We start from the raw sequence: 20,343 nt of genomic DNA, 5'->3' as shown, positions 1-20,343 counted from the left end.
GATAATCTGAAGTAACCAAAAAAGGCCACTAGATGTCATGGGATAACCCCCACCCCCCCAAAAAAAAAAAAAACATAAAAGTGACCAAAATGCTGGTAGTTTACTGGTAAATGTAAAAAGTTACCAGTAATAAACCCTCCCTTTGCAACCCTACCTGTGAAGCAATGTGAGGACTAGCTCTCTCCTGTGGTCTTTTTAGTAACCCTAGTCTCATCTGCAGGACACACAAACAGGTAGTGGAGCGATGCTGCCCTCTGCTGGATCATAAACGTAGAGGCAGTTCTAAAAGTGTTTTTTGGAAACCACAATTTCAACAGAAGCAACAATGTATGCAATATAAGAAAACTACTTTATTTAGGTACAGAATAAAAACAACTTCTGACTTGTTCAATAAGGATGTTCATTACCTCATGCAAAATGTTTTGCTATGCTGTGAATCAGAATCATCTTTATTCACCAAAGACATTTGCATGTACAGGAATTTGACTAAGTAAAAAGCTACTGCTACAAATGTTTTGGTAGGCTGTGCCCTACTGAACACAACCTTGTATTAATTTTATGTTTGCAACATTAGGATAGACAAGAATAATAGCAATAAAAACATCATGCTAGAATTGGTGTTAATAATCAGTGTTTAGTGGACATAGAGGCTGGGGTTGGCTATAAAGTCATTGATCTTCTGGGCTGTGTGGTCTAACTCTGTGGTGTTACTGTACTTCAGCAGGTTGTAGGAGCGGACAAAGTAGTGTCTCAGGTAGCGCTGGCTCACACACTTCAACAGCTTCCTGGCTACACGCAGCACACACTCCTTTACACAGCGCCAGTCACGCCCACATGGAAACTTCTCACAGCACCAGAACAACAGAGTCTGCAGAGAGAGCGAGAAGGATAAATGCAGAGAGTGATGACTATGTACACCAGAAATATATAATATAACTTTGAACATCTGAAAGGGTGAGAGTTGATTGGTTAACTGAGGCTGTATGAAAAGGGGGCAGTCCTTGTGCAGGGACATTGCATTGTGATTGGGTACCTGCAGGTGGAAGGCTGTGATGACAGGCTTGGTGCCGGGACACCAGGTGTCCTCCTTCAGCTGTCTGACAACACGGTAACACTTCCTACGGCAACCACCGTCCTCATCAACGGCCACTAGCAACGCCTGCTCCGCCCGTGAGAACGACAACAGCCAGTGGTAATTAGACGTTGCCATGAGGTTAAACCCAAACGACTGAAGAGAGGGAGAGATAGAGAGAAAGTAAGTTAGGGTGTAGAAGGTTATAAGGGTTAGAAAGCATGTTTCCAAGCTGAGACCTTGATGCAGCGAGCTCTCTCTGTGGTTGGCCAGCGCTGCAGAAGGCGGGGCCAGCGGGCTTTCTTCGGCCAATAGTTGATCAGCTCCACAGTGGGAACAAGTTCTGCCTCCATCACACCCTCCGCCGTCTCTATGGCAACACGCACTACCGAACCCACAGACTCCAAGATGCTGACCTTACCTACGTTCGCTCACACTCTCTCTCTCACACACACACACACACACACACACACACACACACACACACACACACACACACACACACACACACACACACACACACACACACACACACACACACACACACACACGATCAGGTTAGAATGTGTGCGTGTGTGCACTTTTGCTACGAGGGAAGCCTTTGGCCTGGTCAGTTTATAGATTTTACTCTGGCCCAACACCTATCAACACTGTTGCCAGTGTGTGTATGTTGCTTGTAGAGGTATTCAATGTGACGGAAAGCTTTTCCAGTGTGTGGGAGGTCTGATCAGTCTAATCCACGGCCTGTCCTGCCCCGCCACACACTCACCACTGAAGCTGCAGGTCAGTATGGCGGTCTCTAGTTGTTCTCTGAAGAGACTGACCACCTTGGCCGGTACAATGTCTCCCTCAACACACACTTTGGCATCCTGTAAAACAGTGGTCACCAACCTTTGGAGTGAAGATCACGTTCGCAGTCAAAAACATGACTTTAAACAAGCCTATACAACATTAACCTAATAAAAACACTTTTGTAAGAATGAGGTTTGTGCAATAGGCCTAATACATCACAGCATGTTGGCTATATGCTTGGCCTGACAATTTTTTTCTTCTCAGACCATATTATGTGTTTCAAAACGCAACCTTTGATAACAAAATAGATCAGTTGGTGTTTAACTTGCCAGGAACTACTGAGCATAAATTTTAATAAATAGCTTTTTATTTGATTGGACTGCTGATACTTGCGTCTGATGGTCAGTCTCAGCAGAGGGAGGGAAAGAGCAGGGTCTGCCTCTTAAGGTCCCTGCTCTCTCCTTTCCTCCAGTGAGACTGACCAGAGAGAGGGGAACAGTCTTCCACCTGATGGGGAAACTCAAGTCGCACCGCTTATGTACAAATTAATGTTGTTTCTATGACCAGAAAAATAAAAATAAATCCTCAATATTAAAATAGACACGACGAGCTGCTAATAATAAAAATGCAGGCCTATCGATACACTTGGCTACTCATTCATCGCAGCTGCAGTGCGAGTGGAAGTAGGGAGAAGCAGATTTTATGTTTTGTAAGTGGTGAATAAAAACAATGTTGACAGTGCTGAATAAAAACTTAAACATTAACTCACTCAAACAGCAGCTCTTTGATGTATTCTTCGACAGTCTCTCTGGTCATGGTTTTTAAAAGTTACCAAATCTCACATAGGCTAGTATCAAACTTTGCTGTGGGGTCGGGGAAGCTGTCGGCACTGTGATTTGAGCTATTCGATTGGCCAGTGCAGTAGGAGCACTTGATTTAGCCACAGCTCTCCTGGTCATTCAGATAGGCGGAGTTTGACAAATTAAAAGGTTCAAAATGGGAACACTTTGCCTACCCAGTACGCAGGGCTTCTGAATCAAGTGAACCTCCCGCCAATTGCGCAAGACAAATAATTGTATATAAATAGGAGTGCAAGTTTTTGTCATTGGCTTTTCTACAGAAATGTTTGAAGATCGACTAGTGACCACTGCTGTAAAAGACACACACACACCAAATATTGTGTTATTTAAGAATATTTAGGACATTTAACTGGCTAACTATTTTCACTGCTCTATGATATCCCACCTGCCAGTCCTGGGCGGGGCTTGTGAAGCTCTCCAGCTCCAGCCATTGGTGGAGTTTCTCTGGCTCACGGACAGGAGTGGGGAGAATGGAGCCAGTCAGAGAATAGTATCTCCACTGACGAGCCACATGCTCATGATATCCAATCAACCCCCGCACCGGAACACTGACCAAAACCAGGCTGGAAGTCAGGACCTACACACACACACAATCATCAGATCCCTCACAGACACACACAGAATATTAATACACAGAGCACAGTGGGACTTACCTGGATGGCTGGGTTGAAGGAACATCTGCCTCTCAGGAGGGCTGCCCATTTAGACACCATGGCAGGCTGGTCCTGTACACACACACACACACACTGAGATGGGATCCCATAATTCTGTAGATTGACAGATATACTGAATGCCCATCTGTGTAAGATATTAAAGTCGTTGTGTTACCTTGATGTTCTCGTTGTTGACTCCAGCGTGGGCGATGGACTGGAAGCGTCCGTCTTTCTTGCTGACCTCAGTGGTCAGATCTCTGAGCACCGTCAGAACCTCCTCAACACGCCTGCCGACTGTACGGTGCCGCAGGTCCACCTCACACACACAGAACCACAATTACACGATAATCAACACACAGGATAACCACAACACCCACACACTACGTAGCAGCATATGAGCCTCACTTGATTCAGTAGGTAGTGGTCCAGCCCTTCCTCAGAAAAGTCTGGCATTTTCTCCCTTTCCACTTTTCAACTGAAACCAGTTCAGCTCTGATCTCTCCACCAGAATTCACCAGACAGACTAACGATTGCATGACCCCTTTTCCTAGCACTATGGTCCGGCTTGTCAAAAACATTCCACCATCGATCTCCCATCATTGATTTCCGATGCTAAAGAGCTTCGATGAGCCTTTGGGCCACCATGGTCCAAACAACATGATCATAGCTGGCACAGCTCTGAACGTGCAGGCTGAAAAGCCCAAATAAGTGAAAGTAATAATCAACAGTGGGATCTTTAGGACCCAGCGAAGTGCCAGGCAGGAGCTCCAGTGCCTCAGGACCCAGTAGCAGAAGAACTCTGGCTGAGGTCAATAGGGTTCTGTCCATGTGGAATGAATGGGAGGGCTTAAAAACTTAGTCACATGGCTCATAGTTAGTCATATATCTGTAAGAGGTCAGAGAGAAGTCTCACCTGGGATCCCAGGTCTAAACCAATCTCTGATTAGAATGAAATAATATACATCAGTACTTCTGACCTTAATAGCTCCTACATAAAGAACACAAGAAAGGTAATTTTCTGGTTTCCTTTAATAATCATCAATACATTATGTACAAAGCCAGCCAAATAATACCCTACTGACCAAGGAAATCCTAAAATGTATTTTAAGTCATTAAAATAGCTAAAGATTACATCAGGTATTTAACAGAAAAACACCATAGAGAAATACTAGAAGTGACAAAACATTAAGAGTGGATCCTCCAAAGCCCTGATCAGTTTGTCTTATCAATGGAGACACCTGGTCAGTCTGCCCATCACTACAAAAACAGCTGACCATCATATTACTGACATCTGTGTGTGTGCGCACCAAGGGTAGTCCTAGCAGTTTACTCACAGGTTAAAATGTCACTAAAGGAACCGTGAGCTGGTAATTTAATCACTGAACACAAAAACTAAACACAAAAAGTTTAACATTAGAAAGGGTCGACAAAACTTTGAAAGTGTGTTCCTTCTTTCATTTATCTTCAGTCATTGTCCAGACAGCTGTCTGACCAACGTGTAGAAGCTAGGAGTAACCACACTGTACACTCCAATCTGTCCAATGGGTCGTCACTAGCTTCCATAGCCACAAAGTCATAATTATGGCTAAACCCCACCCATTTGTACAATTTCTTCTTCAAATTTGATTTGAAACATACTCCTAACCTTAACATTATGCCTAATCCTAAATGAAGACCAAAAAGCTAATTTATGTAGCCAATTTTTACTTTGTAGCATTGGAATCCGACCGTGGCTTTGGAAGCATGTGGAAACCCAGACAACTAGAGCACTGATGGGAGGGGCTGGGGGGGGGGGGGGGGGGAATGATTGTCCAGGGAAAAGGGGCTGGCAGTATCTGACGCTGTTCCTTCTCTGTAACCACAACAACCCGCACTTCTGTCCGCCCGGTGATGATTCCATGGGGAGCCTTTCGCCTCATGTGATCCGCCCCAAATAAAAGTTACTGCGGAATAAAGAGAAAAGTCTAAGTTACAATGTCATCACTCTGCTCATCATGCATCTAATGTGTGTGAATGTTGGGTGAATGTTAGGATGAAGGTTGGTAGTTCTTACACTGAGGAAGCTCTTGCCGCGTGGCTTCCTGTCCTCATCTTCGTCATCAGACACGTGTGGCTTCGCTATGGCCATCTCCTCTTTACTCGCCGCTATCATCTTACATTTCTAAATACATATACACAGATTGATTTTAAAAACATACACAAATCATTGTGATGTGAACAGCCAGAGTAGTACAAAAGAACCCTCCCAAAAAACAGTCTAGTCTTCTGTTTCTTACCTCAAATACCCAACTACATAAACCAAAGACTAGGAGTCTGAACTAAAGTTTAATGCTTGCTGTAATCCATATAGGGAGTCTACATACACAATGCATTAAGTAGATCTTTGATAAAACATACATTGCAAGTGAAGCCTCTTGTAAGTCTTACCTCAGTGAGCTCCTTGATGCTGTAGATGTTGGCCTGCTGAGTCACCTTCCTCTTCACCTCCTCTATGTGGTCCAGGTTGAGGGGGGGAAGGGTTGTTTGGGGAACCTGGCTAGGAGGGGGCTTGTTGGTGATGGTGGGGAGGGGGGCCATCTGGGGCTTGTTGGTGATAGTGGGGAGGGGGGCCATCTGGGGCATGTTTGACATCTGGGCCATGTTGGTGAGGGCTGCAGTCATGGTGGCAGCTGTCATACTGGCCATGGCAGCACTCATGGCCATATTGGACATATTGCCCATATTAGGCATATTCATATTGGGCATATTCATATTCATGTTGGGCATGTTCATGTTGGGCATGTTCATGTTGGGCATATTCATGTTGGGCATGTGCATGTTGGGCATGTGCATGTTGGGCATGTGCATGTTGGGCATGTGCATGTTGGGCATGTGCATGTTCATGTTGGGCATATTGGGCATGCCCATGCCGGGCATGTTGAGAGGCAACGGCAGGGGAAGTGGCAGATTCAGGGGAGTTGGGGCTGGGTTGGGCAGGGGCAGCTGGAGGATGGCCTTGGGTCTCAGACTCTCTGGGATGGGCACACCTGCTTTAGCACACATGGCTGCTGCATTGGCCTTCGCTATCTCCAGGAGCTGGTCTTTGTCTGTGAATAGAGAAAGGGGAGAGGAAAGAGAGAGGAGGGAACAGACATCTGTCAACAGCCGGAATTTCAGACTACCTTCTCAGACCTAATCTGTTCTAAGGTGCCTAGAACAGCCACCATTAAACTGAGGGTATTAAACAATAACAGTACATTGGATATTATACCCATGGTTGGGTAGTAACGAATTACATGTAACCGGGATTACGTAATCCGATAACAAAAATTAAGTAATTGATCAACTCTAATTTTGAAAAGCATATACGGCTGATTACTTTTGGGATTATATTCTAATATCAAGAGGAAAATGTTATTAAAACTCGTCGCTGTCATTTAGCACACCATCAAGACTTCTCACATGCTCTCAGAGATTCTATTGATCGCCCATCAAGGGTGGACAGCTTCTTTTGTGATTGAATTAATAGATAAGGCTTCCAAAACATTTACAACTGGCCCACTGGTCAATCACACTCATCTGGACCCGTTTCCCAAACTCTGTCCTGGGGTCTCCCCTGGGGGCACGTTTTGGTTTTTGCTCTAGCACTACACAGCTGATTCAAATAACCAACTCATCATCAATCTTTGACTATTTGAATCAGCTGTGTAGTACTAAGGCAAAAACCAAAATGTGCACGCTGGGGAGACCCCAGGACAGAGTTTGGGAAACCCTGATCTGGACAAGAGTTCCTGATTGCTGCTTTGAAACAGTGCAGTTTCACTCTCTGCCTCTCCTTTGTGAAATGCTTTCTGATTTCTGAATATTTCAAAATGTAGGCCTAATCGCAGGGAAAACACAGTATCGAAAGCAACCACCATTGTTACTGAAGAGAAAAGGGTCCCAGCTTTCTAGTCTGAACTGAATTTAATATTGAACAAAGGGCACTCACTTCAGTCATTCAATGTGGGTGCATAAACCTATACATAAAATGTACTGATATACAGTGCCTTCAGAAAGGATATACAACTCAACTTTTCCCACATTTTGTTGTGTTACAAAGTGGGATTAAAATGAATTTAATTGTCAATTTTTGTCAACAACCTACACAAAATACAAAAAATTTGAACATTTGTAAAAAAAAATAAAAAAAAAATATTAAAAAAAGATGTATGAAAAATAAGACACAAATATTTCTTGATTAGGTAAGTATTCAACCCCCTGTGTCAATACATTTTAGAATTACCTTTGTCAGAGATTAAAGCTGTGAGTCTTTCCGGGTAAGTCTAAGAGTTTTGCACACCTGGGTTGTAAAAAATGTGTGAGTGTCCATATTTCATTTACTATTCCATTTAACCCATATGAACATCTTTGCAAGGCATTGGAAAACCTCTGTGGTCTTTGTGGTTGAATCTTTGTTTGAAATTCACTGCTCAACTCAGGGACCTTACAGATAATTAATTGTATGAGTGGGGTAAAAAGATGAGTTAGTCAATAAAAAAATCATGTTACACACTATTGCACACAGAGGGAGTCCATGCAACTAGAGAACGTATTTAGGTTGAATACTTATAGAGTCAAGACATTTCAGCTTGTATTATTTTTTTAAGTAAAAAATTCTAAAAACATAATTCCACTTTGACATTAGGGGGTATTGTGTGTAGTAGGGCAGTGACTAAAAATCTAAATTGAATCCATTTTAAATTTAGGCTGAAACAACAAAATGTAGAAACAGTCAAGGAGTGTACATTTCTTAAGGCACCGCATATTATTTTATTTCACCTTTATTTAACCAGGTAGGCCAGTTGAGAACATGTTCTCATTTACAACTGCGACCTGGCCAATATAAAGCAAAGCAGTGCAACGAAAACAACAGAGTTACACAAACAAACGTAGACAATAACACAATAGAAAAATCTGTATACAGTGTGTGCAAATGTAGAAGATTAGGAAGGTGAGGCAATAAATAGGCCATAGAGGCGAAATAAATACAATTTAGCATTAACACTGGAGTGATAGATGTGCAGATGATGATGTGCAAGTAGAGATACTGGGGTGCAAAAGAGCAAGAAGATAAATAACAATATGGGAATGAGGTAGTTGGGTGTGCTATTTACAGATGGGTTGTGTACAGGTACAGTGATCAGTAAGTTGCTCTGACAGCTGATGCTTAAAGTTAGACAGGGAGATAAGACTCCAGCTTCAGTGATTTTTGCAATTCGTTCTAGTCATTGGCAGCAGAGAACTGGAAGGAAAGGCAGCCAAAGGAAGTGTTGGCTTTGGGGATGACCAGTGAAATATACCTGCTGGCGCGAGTGCTACAGGTGGGTGTTGCTATGGTGACCAGTGAGCTGAGATAAGGCGGGGCTTTACCTAGCAAAGACTTATAGATGACCTGGAGCCAGTGGGTTTGGCGACGAATATGTAGCGAGGACCAGCCAACGAGAGCATACAGGTCGCAGTGGTGGGTAGTATATTGGGCTTTGGTGACAAAACAGATGGCACTGATAGACTACATCCAATTTGCTGAGTAGAGTGTTGGAGGATATTTTGTAAATGACATCGCCAAAGTCAAGGATCGGTAGGATAGTCAGTTTTACAAAGCAGCATGAGTGAAGGAGGCTTTGTTGCGAAATAGAAAGCCGATTCGACTTAATTTTGAATTGGAGATGCTTAATGTGAGTCTGGAAGGAGAGTTTACAGTCTAACCGGACACCTAGGTATTTGTAGTTGTCCACATATTTTAAGTCGGAATTGTCCAGAGTAGTGATGCTAGACGGGCGGGCGTGGGCAGCAGTCGGTTGAAGAGCATGCATTTAGTTTTACTAGCATTTACAAGCAGTTGGAGGCCACGGAAGGAGTGTTGTGTGGCATTGAAGGGCCAGATGTATACAGAATGTTGTCGTCTGCGTAGAGGTGGATCAGAGAATCACCAGCAGAAAGAGCGACATTGATATATACAGAGAAAAAAGTCGGCCTGAGAATTGAACCCTGTGGCACCCCCATAGAGACTGCCAGAGGTCCGAACAGGCCCTCCGATTTGACACACTGAACTCTGTCTGAGGGGTGGTTGGTGAAACAGGTGAGGCAGTCATTTGAGAAACCAAGGCTGTTGAGTCGGCCGATAAGAATGCGGTGATTGACAGAGTCGAAAGCCTTGGCCAGGTCGATCGATACGGCTGCACAGTACTGTATTTTATTGATGGAGATTATGATATCGTTTAGGACCTTGAGCGTGGCTGAGGTGCACCCATGACCAGCTCGGAAACCAGATTGCATAGTCGATAAGGTACGGTTGGATTCGAAATGGTCGGTGATCTGTTTGTTAACTTGGCTTTCGAAGATTTTAGAAAGGCAGGGCAGGATGGATATAGGTCTATAACAGTTTGGGTCTAGAGAGTCTCCCCCTTTGAAGAGGGGGATGACCGCGGCAGCTTTCCAATCTCTGGGGATCTCAGACGATACGAAAGAGGTTGAACAGACTAATAATAGGGGTTGAAACAATTTTGGTGGATAATTTTAGAAAGAGAGGGTCCAGATTGTCTAGCCATGCTGATTTTTAGGGATCCAGATTTTGCAGCTCTTTCAGAACATTAGCTGTCTGGATTTGGGTTAAGGAGAAGCAAGGGGGGCTTGGGCATGTTGCTGCGGGGGTGCAGAGCTGTTGTCAATTTCAATAAGAAAAATGCTTATTGAAATTCTCGATAATCGTAGATTTATCTGTGGTGACAGTGTTTCCTAGCCTCAGTGCAGTGGGCAGCTGGGAGGAGGTGCTCTTATTCTCCATGGACTTTACAGTGTCACCAACATTTTTGGGAATTAGTGCTACAGGATGCAAATTTCTGTTTGAAAAAGCTAGCCTTAGCTTTCCTAACTGACTGTGTGGTTCCTGACTTCCCTGAAAAGTTGCATATTGCGGAGGCTATTCGATGCTAATGCAGAACGCCACAGGATGTTTTTGTGCTGGTCAAGGGCAGTCAAGTCTGGGATGAACCAAGGGCTATATCTGTTCTTAGTTCAATTTTTTTTGAATGGGGCTTGCTTATTTAAGATGGTGAGGAAAGCACTTTTAAAGAGCAACCAGGCATCCTCTACTGACGGGATGAGGTCAATATCCTACCAGGATACCCAGGCCAGGTCGATTATAAAGGCCTGCTCGCTGAAGTGTTTAGGGAGCGTTTGATAGTGATGAGGGGTGGTCGTTTGACCGCGGACCCATTACGGACACAGGCAAAAAGGCAGTGATCGCTGAGATCCTGGTTGAAGACGGCAGAGATGTATTAAGAGGGCAAGTTGGTCAGGATGACATCCAAGAGGGTGCCCATGGTTACGGATTTAGCGTTTAGTGTTCCTTGATAATTTGTGTGAGACTGAGGGCATCTAGCTTAGTTTGAAGGACGGCCGTGGTGTTGAGCATATCCCAGTTTAGGTCACCGAACAGTACGAACTCTGAAGATAGATTTGTGGGCAATCAATTCACATATGGTGTCCAGGGCACAGCTGGGGGCTGAGGGGGGTCTATAACAAGCAGCAACAGTGAGACTTGTTTCTGGAAAGGTGGATTTTTAAAAGTAGAAGCTCGAATTGTTTGGGCACAGACCTGGATAGCATGACAGAACTCTGCAGGCTATCTCTGCAGTAGATTGCAACTCCACCCCCTTTGGCAGTTCTATCTTGTCGGAAAATGTAGTTGGGAGTGGAAATTTCCGGATTTTTGGTGGCCTTCCTAAACCAGGATTCAGACACGGCTAGGACCTCAGGGTTGGTGGAGTGTGCTAAAGCAGTGAATAAAACAAACGTAGGGAGGAGGCTTCTGATGTTAACATGCATGAAACCAAGGCTTTTACGATTACAGAAGTCAACAAATGAGAGCGCCTGGGGGAATGGGAGTGGTGCTGGGGGCTGCAGGGCCTGGGTTAATCTCTACATCACCAGAGGAGTAGTAGGATAAGGGTACGGCTAAAGGCTATAAGAACTTGTCGTCTAGTGCGTTCGGAACAGAGAGTAAAAGGAGCAGATTTCTGGGCGTCGCTACTACATCAACTACATGGCTATCTATCAGTAATAATGATCTTTATTTAGTTAGGAAACTAGCTAGTCACTTCATCAGTTGTGGAATTAGCCCCCAAATGAATTAACTAATTATGTGATATTAGTGCCCCAAAAGATTTAGACAAACTAATGTATATTTATAAAATATAAAAAATATACATTTTTTTAAAGAACCTGGAACCCTATTTTGATAGAAAAAGAATAATTGCCTAGTTGTCAAACCACACATTCATGACAATCACTGATTTAAGCAAGACTTTACAAGACGATTGAAACTGAAACGTTTTACACGGAGTACTGTGACTATGCTCTTGCACATAAAATAGAACATGTGAATTCCAGGTTTTTTAAGCTATGCTCCCACACTAGTTCCAATTTGGAAATGGAATTCAACAATATAAAATATGTATTGAACTTATTAGAAAATTCATTTAATTTGCCTGACAACAGATTATTATCCTGAAACAGTCTGAAATGGCACAGGAATGCCCGTCTGTGTGTGTTGTGCGGTGCGCACATGTGTAGTCTACACTGTGTAGCCGTTAGCGATAATGCTAATGACAACAGTCTACTGGTAAATTGAAAGCCGTTCCCAAAAACCTTCTCAATTAAATGTTAAGAAAGTAGCCAATGCCTACCTGGCAGAATGATATGATTATTTGCATAAATCAAGTTAATTTATTTAGCCAACTCGGCAATCAAATGAGCGCTACAGAAACACTGCTAACCAAACAATGGTCTCTGGCTGGCGGACTTGCATTAACTTCTCTAGTGTAGGGGGCAGCATTCGGAATTTTAGATGAAAAGCATGCTCAAATTAAACTGCCTGCTTCTCGGGCCCAGAAGATATAATATGCATATAACTGGTAGATTTGGATAGAAAACACTCTAAAGTTTCCAAAACTGTTAAAATAGTGTCTGTGAGTATAACAGAACTGATTTGACAGAATCCATTCGGGAAGTTGTTTTTTTCTATTTAATGCCATGACAGTATCTGTTGACTTAGGACTCAAATTGTAGTTCATATGCCTTCCACTAGATGTCAACAGTCTTTAGAAATTGTTTCAGGCTTGTATTCTGAAAAATGAGGAAGTAAGAGCAGTCTGAATGAGTGGACCCTAAAGTGTCACAGAGCTTTTTCATGCGCGCGACCGAGAGAGTGCCTTTCTTGTTTACCTTTTATATTGACGACGTTGTCGTCCGGTTGAAATATTATCGATTATTTAGGCTAAAAACAACCTGAGGATTGAATATAAACATCGTTTGACATGTTTCTATGAACTTTACGGATACAATTTGGATTTTTTGTCTGCCTGTTGTGACTGCGTTTGAGCCTGTGGATTACTGAAGAAAACACGAACAAAACTGAGGTTTTTGGATATAAAGAGACTTTATCGAACAAAAGGAACCTTTATTGAGTTAATGAATGTCTGCTGAGTTCAACCATATGAAGATCAAAGGTATGGGATTCATTTTATCTCTATTTCTGACTAGTGTAACTCTTCTACTTGGCTGGTTACTGTTTGTAATGATTTGTCTGCTGGGTTATGTTCTCAAATAATCGTAAGGTATGCTTTCGCCGTAAAGCATTTTTTATATCTGACACCGTGGTTGGATTCACAAGAAGTTAACATATTTTACATAGGTTTAAAGATTTAGTTTTCTGAATTTTTATAATTAGTATTTCTGTATTTGAATTTGGCGCCCAGCAGTTTCACTGGCTGTTGAAGAGGTGGGACGCTAATGTCTCATGTACCCAAGAGAGGTTAAAGGACTACTACACCCACAATAAAAAAATAAAAAAAAATGTAATATTAAAAAATACATAAAAATCTGACGTCAAAAGTGGTCTCCTGATGTGGTTTAAGCATTGTTGTGGACTTAGAACATACAATTTCGATTTTTTTTTTTTTTACAAAACAAACCTGAGAAAAACAAAACAAAGAATACTGAATATTGGAAAAAACTGAACTAAAAATCAGGCAACTAAATCAGGCAAAAAAATAAAACCAATTTTATAGGCCCCTAAGTGTTAGAAGTTAAAGTACACCAAAAGTAATCAATGTAAATCGATTGTTACTATTTTGAGTATTCCAAAGAATTACCTTACTGATTACTTTATTTTTCATGCAACTAATCACTAACCGATTACATGTTTCAATTAATCCGCCCAACCCTGATTATATATAGGTGTAGTCTTACCCAGCTCAGTGAGACGAGGAGGGGTCTTGCTGGCACTGCGGCGGCCTCGAGATGTGGAACGGCGCTTGCGGAGGATGAGGATTGGGGAGTGGCTTGGTTCCCGTTTCCATCGGTCGCGTCGGTCAAACGAGCGATTCCGCATGACGGGCCGCCGCCGCCGCGACCCGGAGCGGGACCTTCTCCTCCGGCCTGGAGAGCGAGACTTGGAGCGTTTGCTCCTGTCTGCGGACTTGGACCTCTTCCTTCTGGCCGGGGAGCGGGACTTCGAGCGCTTGGTCCTGGTTCTGGACTTGGAACGTGACTTCCTGCGCCGTACCGGTGACTTAGACCGTGATCTCCTGCGCCGGGCCGGACTTCTGGACTTAGACCTCTTCTTCCGTTTGGTAGGCGGGGAGACAGACTTCCTTTTCCTGGCTGGGGACTTGGAACGTCTCCTTCTGGAGGCAGACTTGGACTGAGAGGGAGAGATGGACTTGGACCGGGAGCACCTCCATGAGGGAGAGGTGGACATCTTCCTACCGGCAGGTGATCGGGACTTCCTAGTAGGAGACGCTGACGTTGAGGACTGCCGTTGTTTTGAAAATGTCTTCTTAATGGGAGAGTTAGAAGGTGAGGACCTGGAGCGGCGATCAGCAGGAACAGTCTCTGGTGAAACAGACCTGGAAGTAGCATGCTCATCTGGCTCTTCTTCAGAGGAGCTTGTTGGGCTTCTTGCCACCTTTGGCTCTTCTTCTGCGGAGTCATGGTCTTCAGATGGAATCTCAGAGGTTCTCTCTTCAGCATGCCCAGCCACTGGCTTACCCTGTGTGGTAGATCTGGAGGCAGCAGCCAAAGTGAAGGGCTTCCAGGGCTCTGCTGCAGCTACAGCTTCCCCAACAGGCTTAGTCGACGCTTCATTATTCACAGTCGTGTCTGCAGTATGCTTGTCAGCCATTTTTGGAGACTTTAGGTCCTTGGCAGTAGACCTGGATCTTGAGCGTTCTGGGGATACGCTCTCAGATTGCCTGTCGCTTGAGACAGACTTGGATTTGTCGCTGATGGGTGATTTTGACATTGAACGCTTGTTTATTTTCTGGGATTTGGATTTAGGATGAGACTTGGACTGGTTACGCGGCGATAGGGATCGTGATGTTGATGGTTTACTGCGTCCTGGGGATCTGGACTTTGTCCTGCTCCGCTTCGGTGAACTAGAACGTATTTTCTTGACTGGTGACCTGGATATCCTGCGGCTCCGGGAGCGGGACTTGTTGTCCTTGCCCCGTGGGGATTTGGACCGTGAGCCTTTCCTGTTCCTCTTCAGGATCACGACGGAGCGGGAACGAGTTCGCCTGCCTCTCCTGACCGGAGACCGGGACCGTCGTGTCCTTGGGGGGGACCTCTTTCTGCGAGACGGGGAGCTGCTCTGGGAATGCCGTCCTCTCCTCATGGACCGGGAGCGATGGAGCCGTCTAGATCTGGAGCGTGAACGGCGAGTCTGCCTCACAGGCGAGCGGGACCACGGACGCCTACCTCGACGAGGGGGGGGGGTTCTGGTCCTCGACCTTCTGACACAGCCATGTGACCTGGACTCAGACCGCCGCCCTCGTCTGGGAGATGGAGACAGTTTGCGTCCTCTCCTAGGGGATTTAGACAGAGACTTGCGGCCTCTCCTAGGGGACAAAGGAGAGGACTTGCGCCCTCTCCTAGGGGACAGAGAAGGGGACAACTTGCGCCCTCTCCTAGGGGACAAAGAAGGGGACAACTTGCGCCCTCGTCTAGGGGACAGAGGAGACAACTTGCGCCCTCGTCTAGGGGACAGAGGAGACAACTTGCGCCCTCGTCTAGGGGACAGAGGAGACAACTTGCGCCCTCGTCTAGGGGACAGAGGAGACAACTTGCGCCCTCGTCTAGGGGACAGAGGAGACAACTTGCGCCCTCGTCTAGGGGACAGAGGAGACAACTTGCGCCCTCTTCTAGGGGACAGAGGAGACAACTTGCGCCCTCGTCTAGGGGACAGAGGAGACAACTTGCGCCCTCGTCTAGGGGACACAGAAGGAGACTTGCGTCCTCTCCAAGGGGACAGAGGAGATGACTTGCGTCCTCTCCTGGGGGACAGAGGAGACATACGTCGTCTCTTAGGGGACAGAGAAGGGGACTTGCATCCCCTCTTGGGGGACATGCGTCCTCTCCTGGGGGACAGAGAAGGGGACTTGCGTCCTCTCCTGGGGGACAGAGAAGGGGACTTGCGTCCTCTCCTGGGGGACAGAGAAGGGGACTTGCGTCCTCTCCTGGGGGACAGAGAAGGGGACTTGCGTCCTCTCCTGGGGGACAGAGAAGGGGACTTGCGTCTTGTCCTTTTGGGGGACTTGGACTGCTTCCTCTTGGGAGTCATGCTTTTTGAGCCAGATCGAGACCTGCCCCTGCCAGACACAGGCTGACCAGACAATCGCGCTGGGCTTCGTGAACGACTGCGACTTGATCTGGACCGCTTCGGGCTTGACGAACGACTAAGACTCGATCTAGCCAGCTTAGTGTCTGTCAGCGACCCTGACCTTGACCTGGAGGGAGCCTTGTTCTTCACCTTTGACCTCTGCTCTGGGTTGGTTTCCTCCTTCTGGCCATCCTGCTTGGGGATGATGTCAGGAAGCTCCTGGGTGTGGCTGAAGCTCCCGTCGCTCCGTGGATCTTCCGGCTTTATGACAGAGATGGTTTGGTTCTCCCTGTTAGCAGGTGGAACCTTCTCTTCTGCCTTTCCTCCTGCATCTGCAGACTCATTATCTGAGGGTTGACACATCACTTTCAGAGATTCCTCTTTTTGGGCCAAAGTTATGCATAGGGAGGGAACTCTCTCCTCTTGCCTGGCCTTAGACTGCATGGGAACAGCCTGCACTACCATGCCAGCTGGCTTCCCCTCAGACTCAGAATCTGTTCCTGACATAGATTCGCTCTCTGATAGGGAGTGTGAAGAAGAGTTCTTCTCCTGCTTTTCTTCACCTTTTCTCCTCCTTTTTCTCTTCTTTTTCCCAGCATGTCTTTTGTGTTTTCTGGCTTTAGCATCACCTTCTACCTCAGGTATAGCTGTGTGGACAGGTACACAAGCATCAGTAAAAACAAATCACTTTGCATCGGTTTGTTTCCTACACCCGGCCCAAACTCCTTACCTGTGATCAAGTCCTTTGTTGCCTCCTCTTTCGTGTCTACTCCTGTATCGGAGGCCACTGGGCCAGCACTCCTCAAGCTAAAAACAGAAAATATATTGATTATAGCAGCAAATATAATGAATACTATAATCAGAATAGTCCCAATGGTATAGAGCCAAACAAACAAGAGCCTGTTGGATTTACATTTCTGCTGCTTTAACTCCTATATTCCAGTGTGGAAACCATCTAGAGGTGACCAGGCAACACGCTGTTCTGCCCAGCACTTGGCTGCATTCAGTACATAAAAACGTAATAGAACGTTCAATTGAACAGAAACGATGCTGTACTGAAGTCAGTTAAAAAAAACAGGGAGGGGTTGGGTTGTAGCTTCAAAATGCACCTCTTCCCTTTAAATACATAAATCATTGCTCCAAGCCACACCCCGGCACACCCACCAAACGGAGCAAACGTATCTGTTCAAGAACATACAAGGTTTTGGGGAAATGTGTCATTCAGTACAAGCTGTTCCGCAAAGTAGCAAACATTCAAGCAAACTGAACGCAGCCCTGGTCTGGTTGTAATGGGCGGAATCTAGCAGAGTTATGGTTCTCATGGGATGAGTCAAACCATGTTCTGGTTCTAATGGGAGGAGCCTCACCCTGCTCTGGTTCTGATTGCCGGCTTTTCTACGTCGGACTCTGCGGCCGACTCTGAGCTTGTCTCTCGCTCTCCCTTGCCACGTTTCTTCTTCTTCTTCTTGCTCTTGTGTTTTTTGTGCTTCTTGTTCTTCTTCTGCGGCGTCTCACTTCCTTCCTTTGCAGATGTTTCCTCCAGAGTGTGTTCTTGCTCTGCAGCCTCGTCCCCACCTGCACAGATTAACCAATTACATTCCTCATTTAAAGATTATACTACCACATTCTTTAGTCACAGATTAACCAATCACATTTCTTTGTTATGATAGATTCGGAATATGGGGAGTTCACATGGACAACGTGTGAAATCAATTCCTAATGAAAGGGTGGCCAGGCAGAGGCATGGCAACCTCTGGTGTGTGTCATTGGCATATCATGATCTAGCCAATCCAGCATCATAGCTAGTTTATGTTTGAGGTTGAGCCGATGGTCTATTGAAAGCATGGTAAAGAAACCTTCAACAAACCTTTACTTGCGCATACTTCCTTAATTTGGAAGTATGCTAATTGTTAAGAATACTCAGAAAAATATTGAATCCACAGAAAGAGGATATCTTCTTAATATCCTTCTGAATATTTCCTTGTTTTTCAGAGTTCCACCAGCAACCACGAACATCATTTTATAATTCACTGGTACCTTCCAAATGATAATCAAGTAAAGGTCAGTTGAAAATGTCTCAGTCCATGAATTTCCCAAATTTAGGTATAACCATCTGTGTGAGAATAACTATCCCTCACATTACAGGGATATTTCTGCAAATCATGATCACAAACCTGGCTGAGTGTCAACTGCACACTCCATTTTATCAGCTCTGTGGGGGTGATTGATGGCCTAAAAACCGCTGGCCCCTGGCAGTCCACTGTTCTCTTGGCCCTCAGTCACTATTGGGAAAAACAGAGCAGGCCACCAGGGCACACAACGGTTTGTTTCAGAATGTCAAGACAATACAGATTAATTACATGAAATACTAACGTTACCGTTAAAAAAACTGCTATGAGTGTCCACAGGGTTACACTAAGTATAGGTACACAACAAAAATAAAAACACACTCTCTGCAGCAGCATTACATAACCAATGACCCACTTACAGAGGCAGGCAACCGTTTTGTAATCGCCCATCTCAACTGGCAATAACACTTGATAGTTAACCAGGCAGATCACTGGCTACGATTTAGCTAAGCTAACTAAATAGCAACCAAAGTAGTTAAGTAACGTCAGCTCGCTAGTGCTACCTAGTTAACTTCATATAGCTAGCGTAGCTCGTTAATGCTTTCTAGTTATCAACAAGTGTCCAACAACAAGTTAGCTAGCTTTAGCTTAACTACTTTTAATAATTGTGTTAAAATTAAAATGCAATCTGGCTAGCCACTTCATGTTAGCTAACAAAGACACGCCGTAATCAGCACCCGGCCTCACTCGACAAACGTTAGCCAGCTTGCTAGCCGTCTGTAGATTATTTGTCTTGACTCATCTAAAAAAATATATATTTATCTGTAGACAACCGATAGTTGTTGTATAACACACATTTACATCGTTTTCTTACCTAGCTATGTCTCAAATGCCTTGAATTTAAATTATTAGATACTCCAGGAAAGCCTGTTGTATGGCAGTCGCCATCTTCCTAGGACGCCATGACAGTTTGGGGGACCCCGTAATCCCAGAATGCCCTGCTGGGCGGCAAATTGCGAGCGGATATTATCTCCATGACAACTCAGAGGTGACAAGCCCTCTGCATTTAACATAAAAATCTTTTTTTTTTTTTTTATAAACACATCTACTACTTAATCTTCTTTATGTTTTTATATCAGATGCATAGAAAACAGGGGCCATAGAAATATAAACTTGACCTAATCACTTTAGCTTGAGACAAGTAGTAAGGTTTTTTTCTCTACAAGCCCAAGGGTTAGTGCTATCACATATCCTTGGGTTTGGGACGTTCCTACCCTAAACGCTAACCCGAGACTTAACCTTAACCCTTATGTAACCATTTTACATTTAAACTTAAATGGGGTAGGGTTCCAAGGATCTCTGATAGCAAGGACCCAGCTTCTAGTCCTAAAAAACAAATGAGTTACCTCTGGTTCATTCAGCCATTCCTATTAGAAAATGAATGGAAAAATAATAGAGTTTTGGGATAAACGCTGAGTATAAACTCTGAGGTTAATTTAGGTTGAGGAGATCTTATACGGTTTGTTCTATGAGATAATATCAGTCAGTTAACGTGACCTTTATGAAAAATGAAGCCTTTATGTGCTTTTTAAAATGACATAAATGCTTCAAATTTCACAAAAAGTGATGTTAGCTGATGAGATTTTCTCATAGAACAAAACGTATAAGATCTCCTAAGCCATTGTTTACCACAGACCTTATTTTCTGCGTTTATCCAAAAACCCTACCAAAAAAATCCATTACTTTCCCCATATAGGCTTTGTCCAACGAACGAGTTAGTGCCTACAAAAAGATGACATAACTATCGCTCTCTATTGCATTGGAGCAGGGGGCAGAGTAAAAAGACATGCAGCAGGTCGTGCGATACAGTCCCCGTCAAAAACAAAATATTTGATTAGTAGAGCAGAGACCCTACTGAGTATTCCACCCCGCTTTGGCTGGGAATGAAAGTAAGGTTTTTTCTTGACTGCACCATTGATTGGAGGCAATGGCAGGGGTGGGGTAAAAAGCCAGCAGCAGGTGGTGCAACACAGATCCCCTAAAAACGAAAAATACAGTACCTTCAGAAAGAATTCACACCCCTTGACTTTTTCCACATTTTGTTGTGCTACAGCGTGAATTTAAAATAGATTAAATCGAGTTTTGTTGTCACTGGCCTACACACAATACTGCATAATGTCAAAGTGGAATCAGGTTTTTAGAATGTTTTACAAAT

The 20,343-nt window shown here is 44.4% G+C and overlaps 2 protein-coding genes across 2 annotated transcripts; both read right to left on the bottom strand.

Annotated features, from left to right (window-relative positions):
- Window positions 1–330: 330 nt before the first annotated feature.
- mab21l3 (mab-21-like 3) lies at window positions 331–3,705 on the bottom strand (the record flags this gene model as incomplete). The annotated part of the gene is made up of 7 exons (XM_039014280.1): window positions 331–868; window positions 1,034–1,228; window positions 1,312–1,493; window positions 1,842–1,941; window positions 3,110–3,301; window positions 3,378–3,449; window positions 3,553–3,705. Coding segments are annotated over 7 exons (1,128 nt in total), but the record flags the coding sequence as incomplete, so codon positions are not given.
- A 657-nt stretch (window positions 3,706–4,362) lies between these two features.
- On the bottom strand, window positions 4,363–19,112 carry LOC120063970 (serine/arginine repetitive matrix protein 1-like). Its single transcript, XM_039014279.1, has 8 exons — window positions 19,003–19,112; window positions 18,234–18,341; window positions 17,427–17,634; window positions 16,790–16,866; window positions 13,650–16,706; window positions 5,805–6,463; window positions 5,431–5,538; window positions 4,363–5,320 (listed from the first exon to the last, which is right to left on the bottom strand). Exons 2-8 carry the CDS (start codon window positions 18,259–18,261, stop codon window positions 5,318–5,320), a joined length of 4,140 nt encoding a protein of 1,379 aa, XP_038870207.1. The 5' UTR covers window positions 18,262–18,341; window positions 19,003–19,112; the 3' UTR covers window positions 4,363–5,317.
- Between the last annotated feature and the right edge of the window lie 1,231 nt (window positions 19,113–20,343).

The sequence above is a fragment of the Salvelinus namaycush genome, chromosome 19 (assembly GCF_016432855.1).
Source record: "Salvelinus namaycush isolate Seneca chromosome 19, SaNama_1.0, whole genome shotgun sequence".
Taxonomy (NCBI): domain Eukaryota; kingdom Metazoa; phylum Chordata; class Actinopteri; order Salmoniformes; family Salmonidae; genus Salvelinus; species Salvelinus namaycush.
The sequence above is the reverse complement of the archived record's forward strand: the minus strand, read 5'-3'. Positions and strand labels throughout refer to the sequence as shown.

Bases quoted from the DNA above. Each gene is read 5' to 3' on its own strand.
- LOC120063970 (XM_039014279.1), bottom strand. From the start codon at position 18,261: ATGGAGTGTGCAGTTGACACTCAGCCAG. The intron at 16,867-17,426 runs GTGAGGCTCCTC...TTCTGTTTTTAG, and splicing joins GCAATCAGAACCAGAGCAGG to CTTGAGGAGTGCTGGCCCAG. The intron at 5,539-5,804 runs GTAAGACTTACA...ATATGTATTTAG, and splicing joins GCATCAAGGAGCTCACTGAG to AAATGTAAGATGATAGCGGC.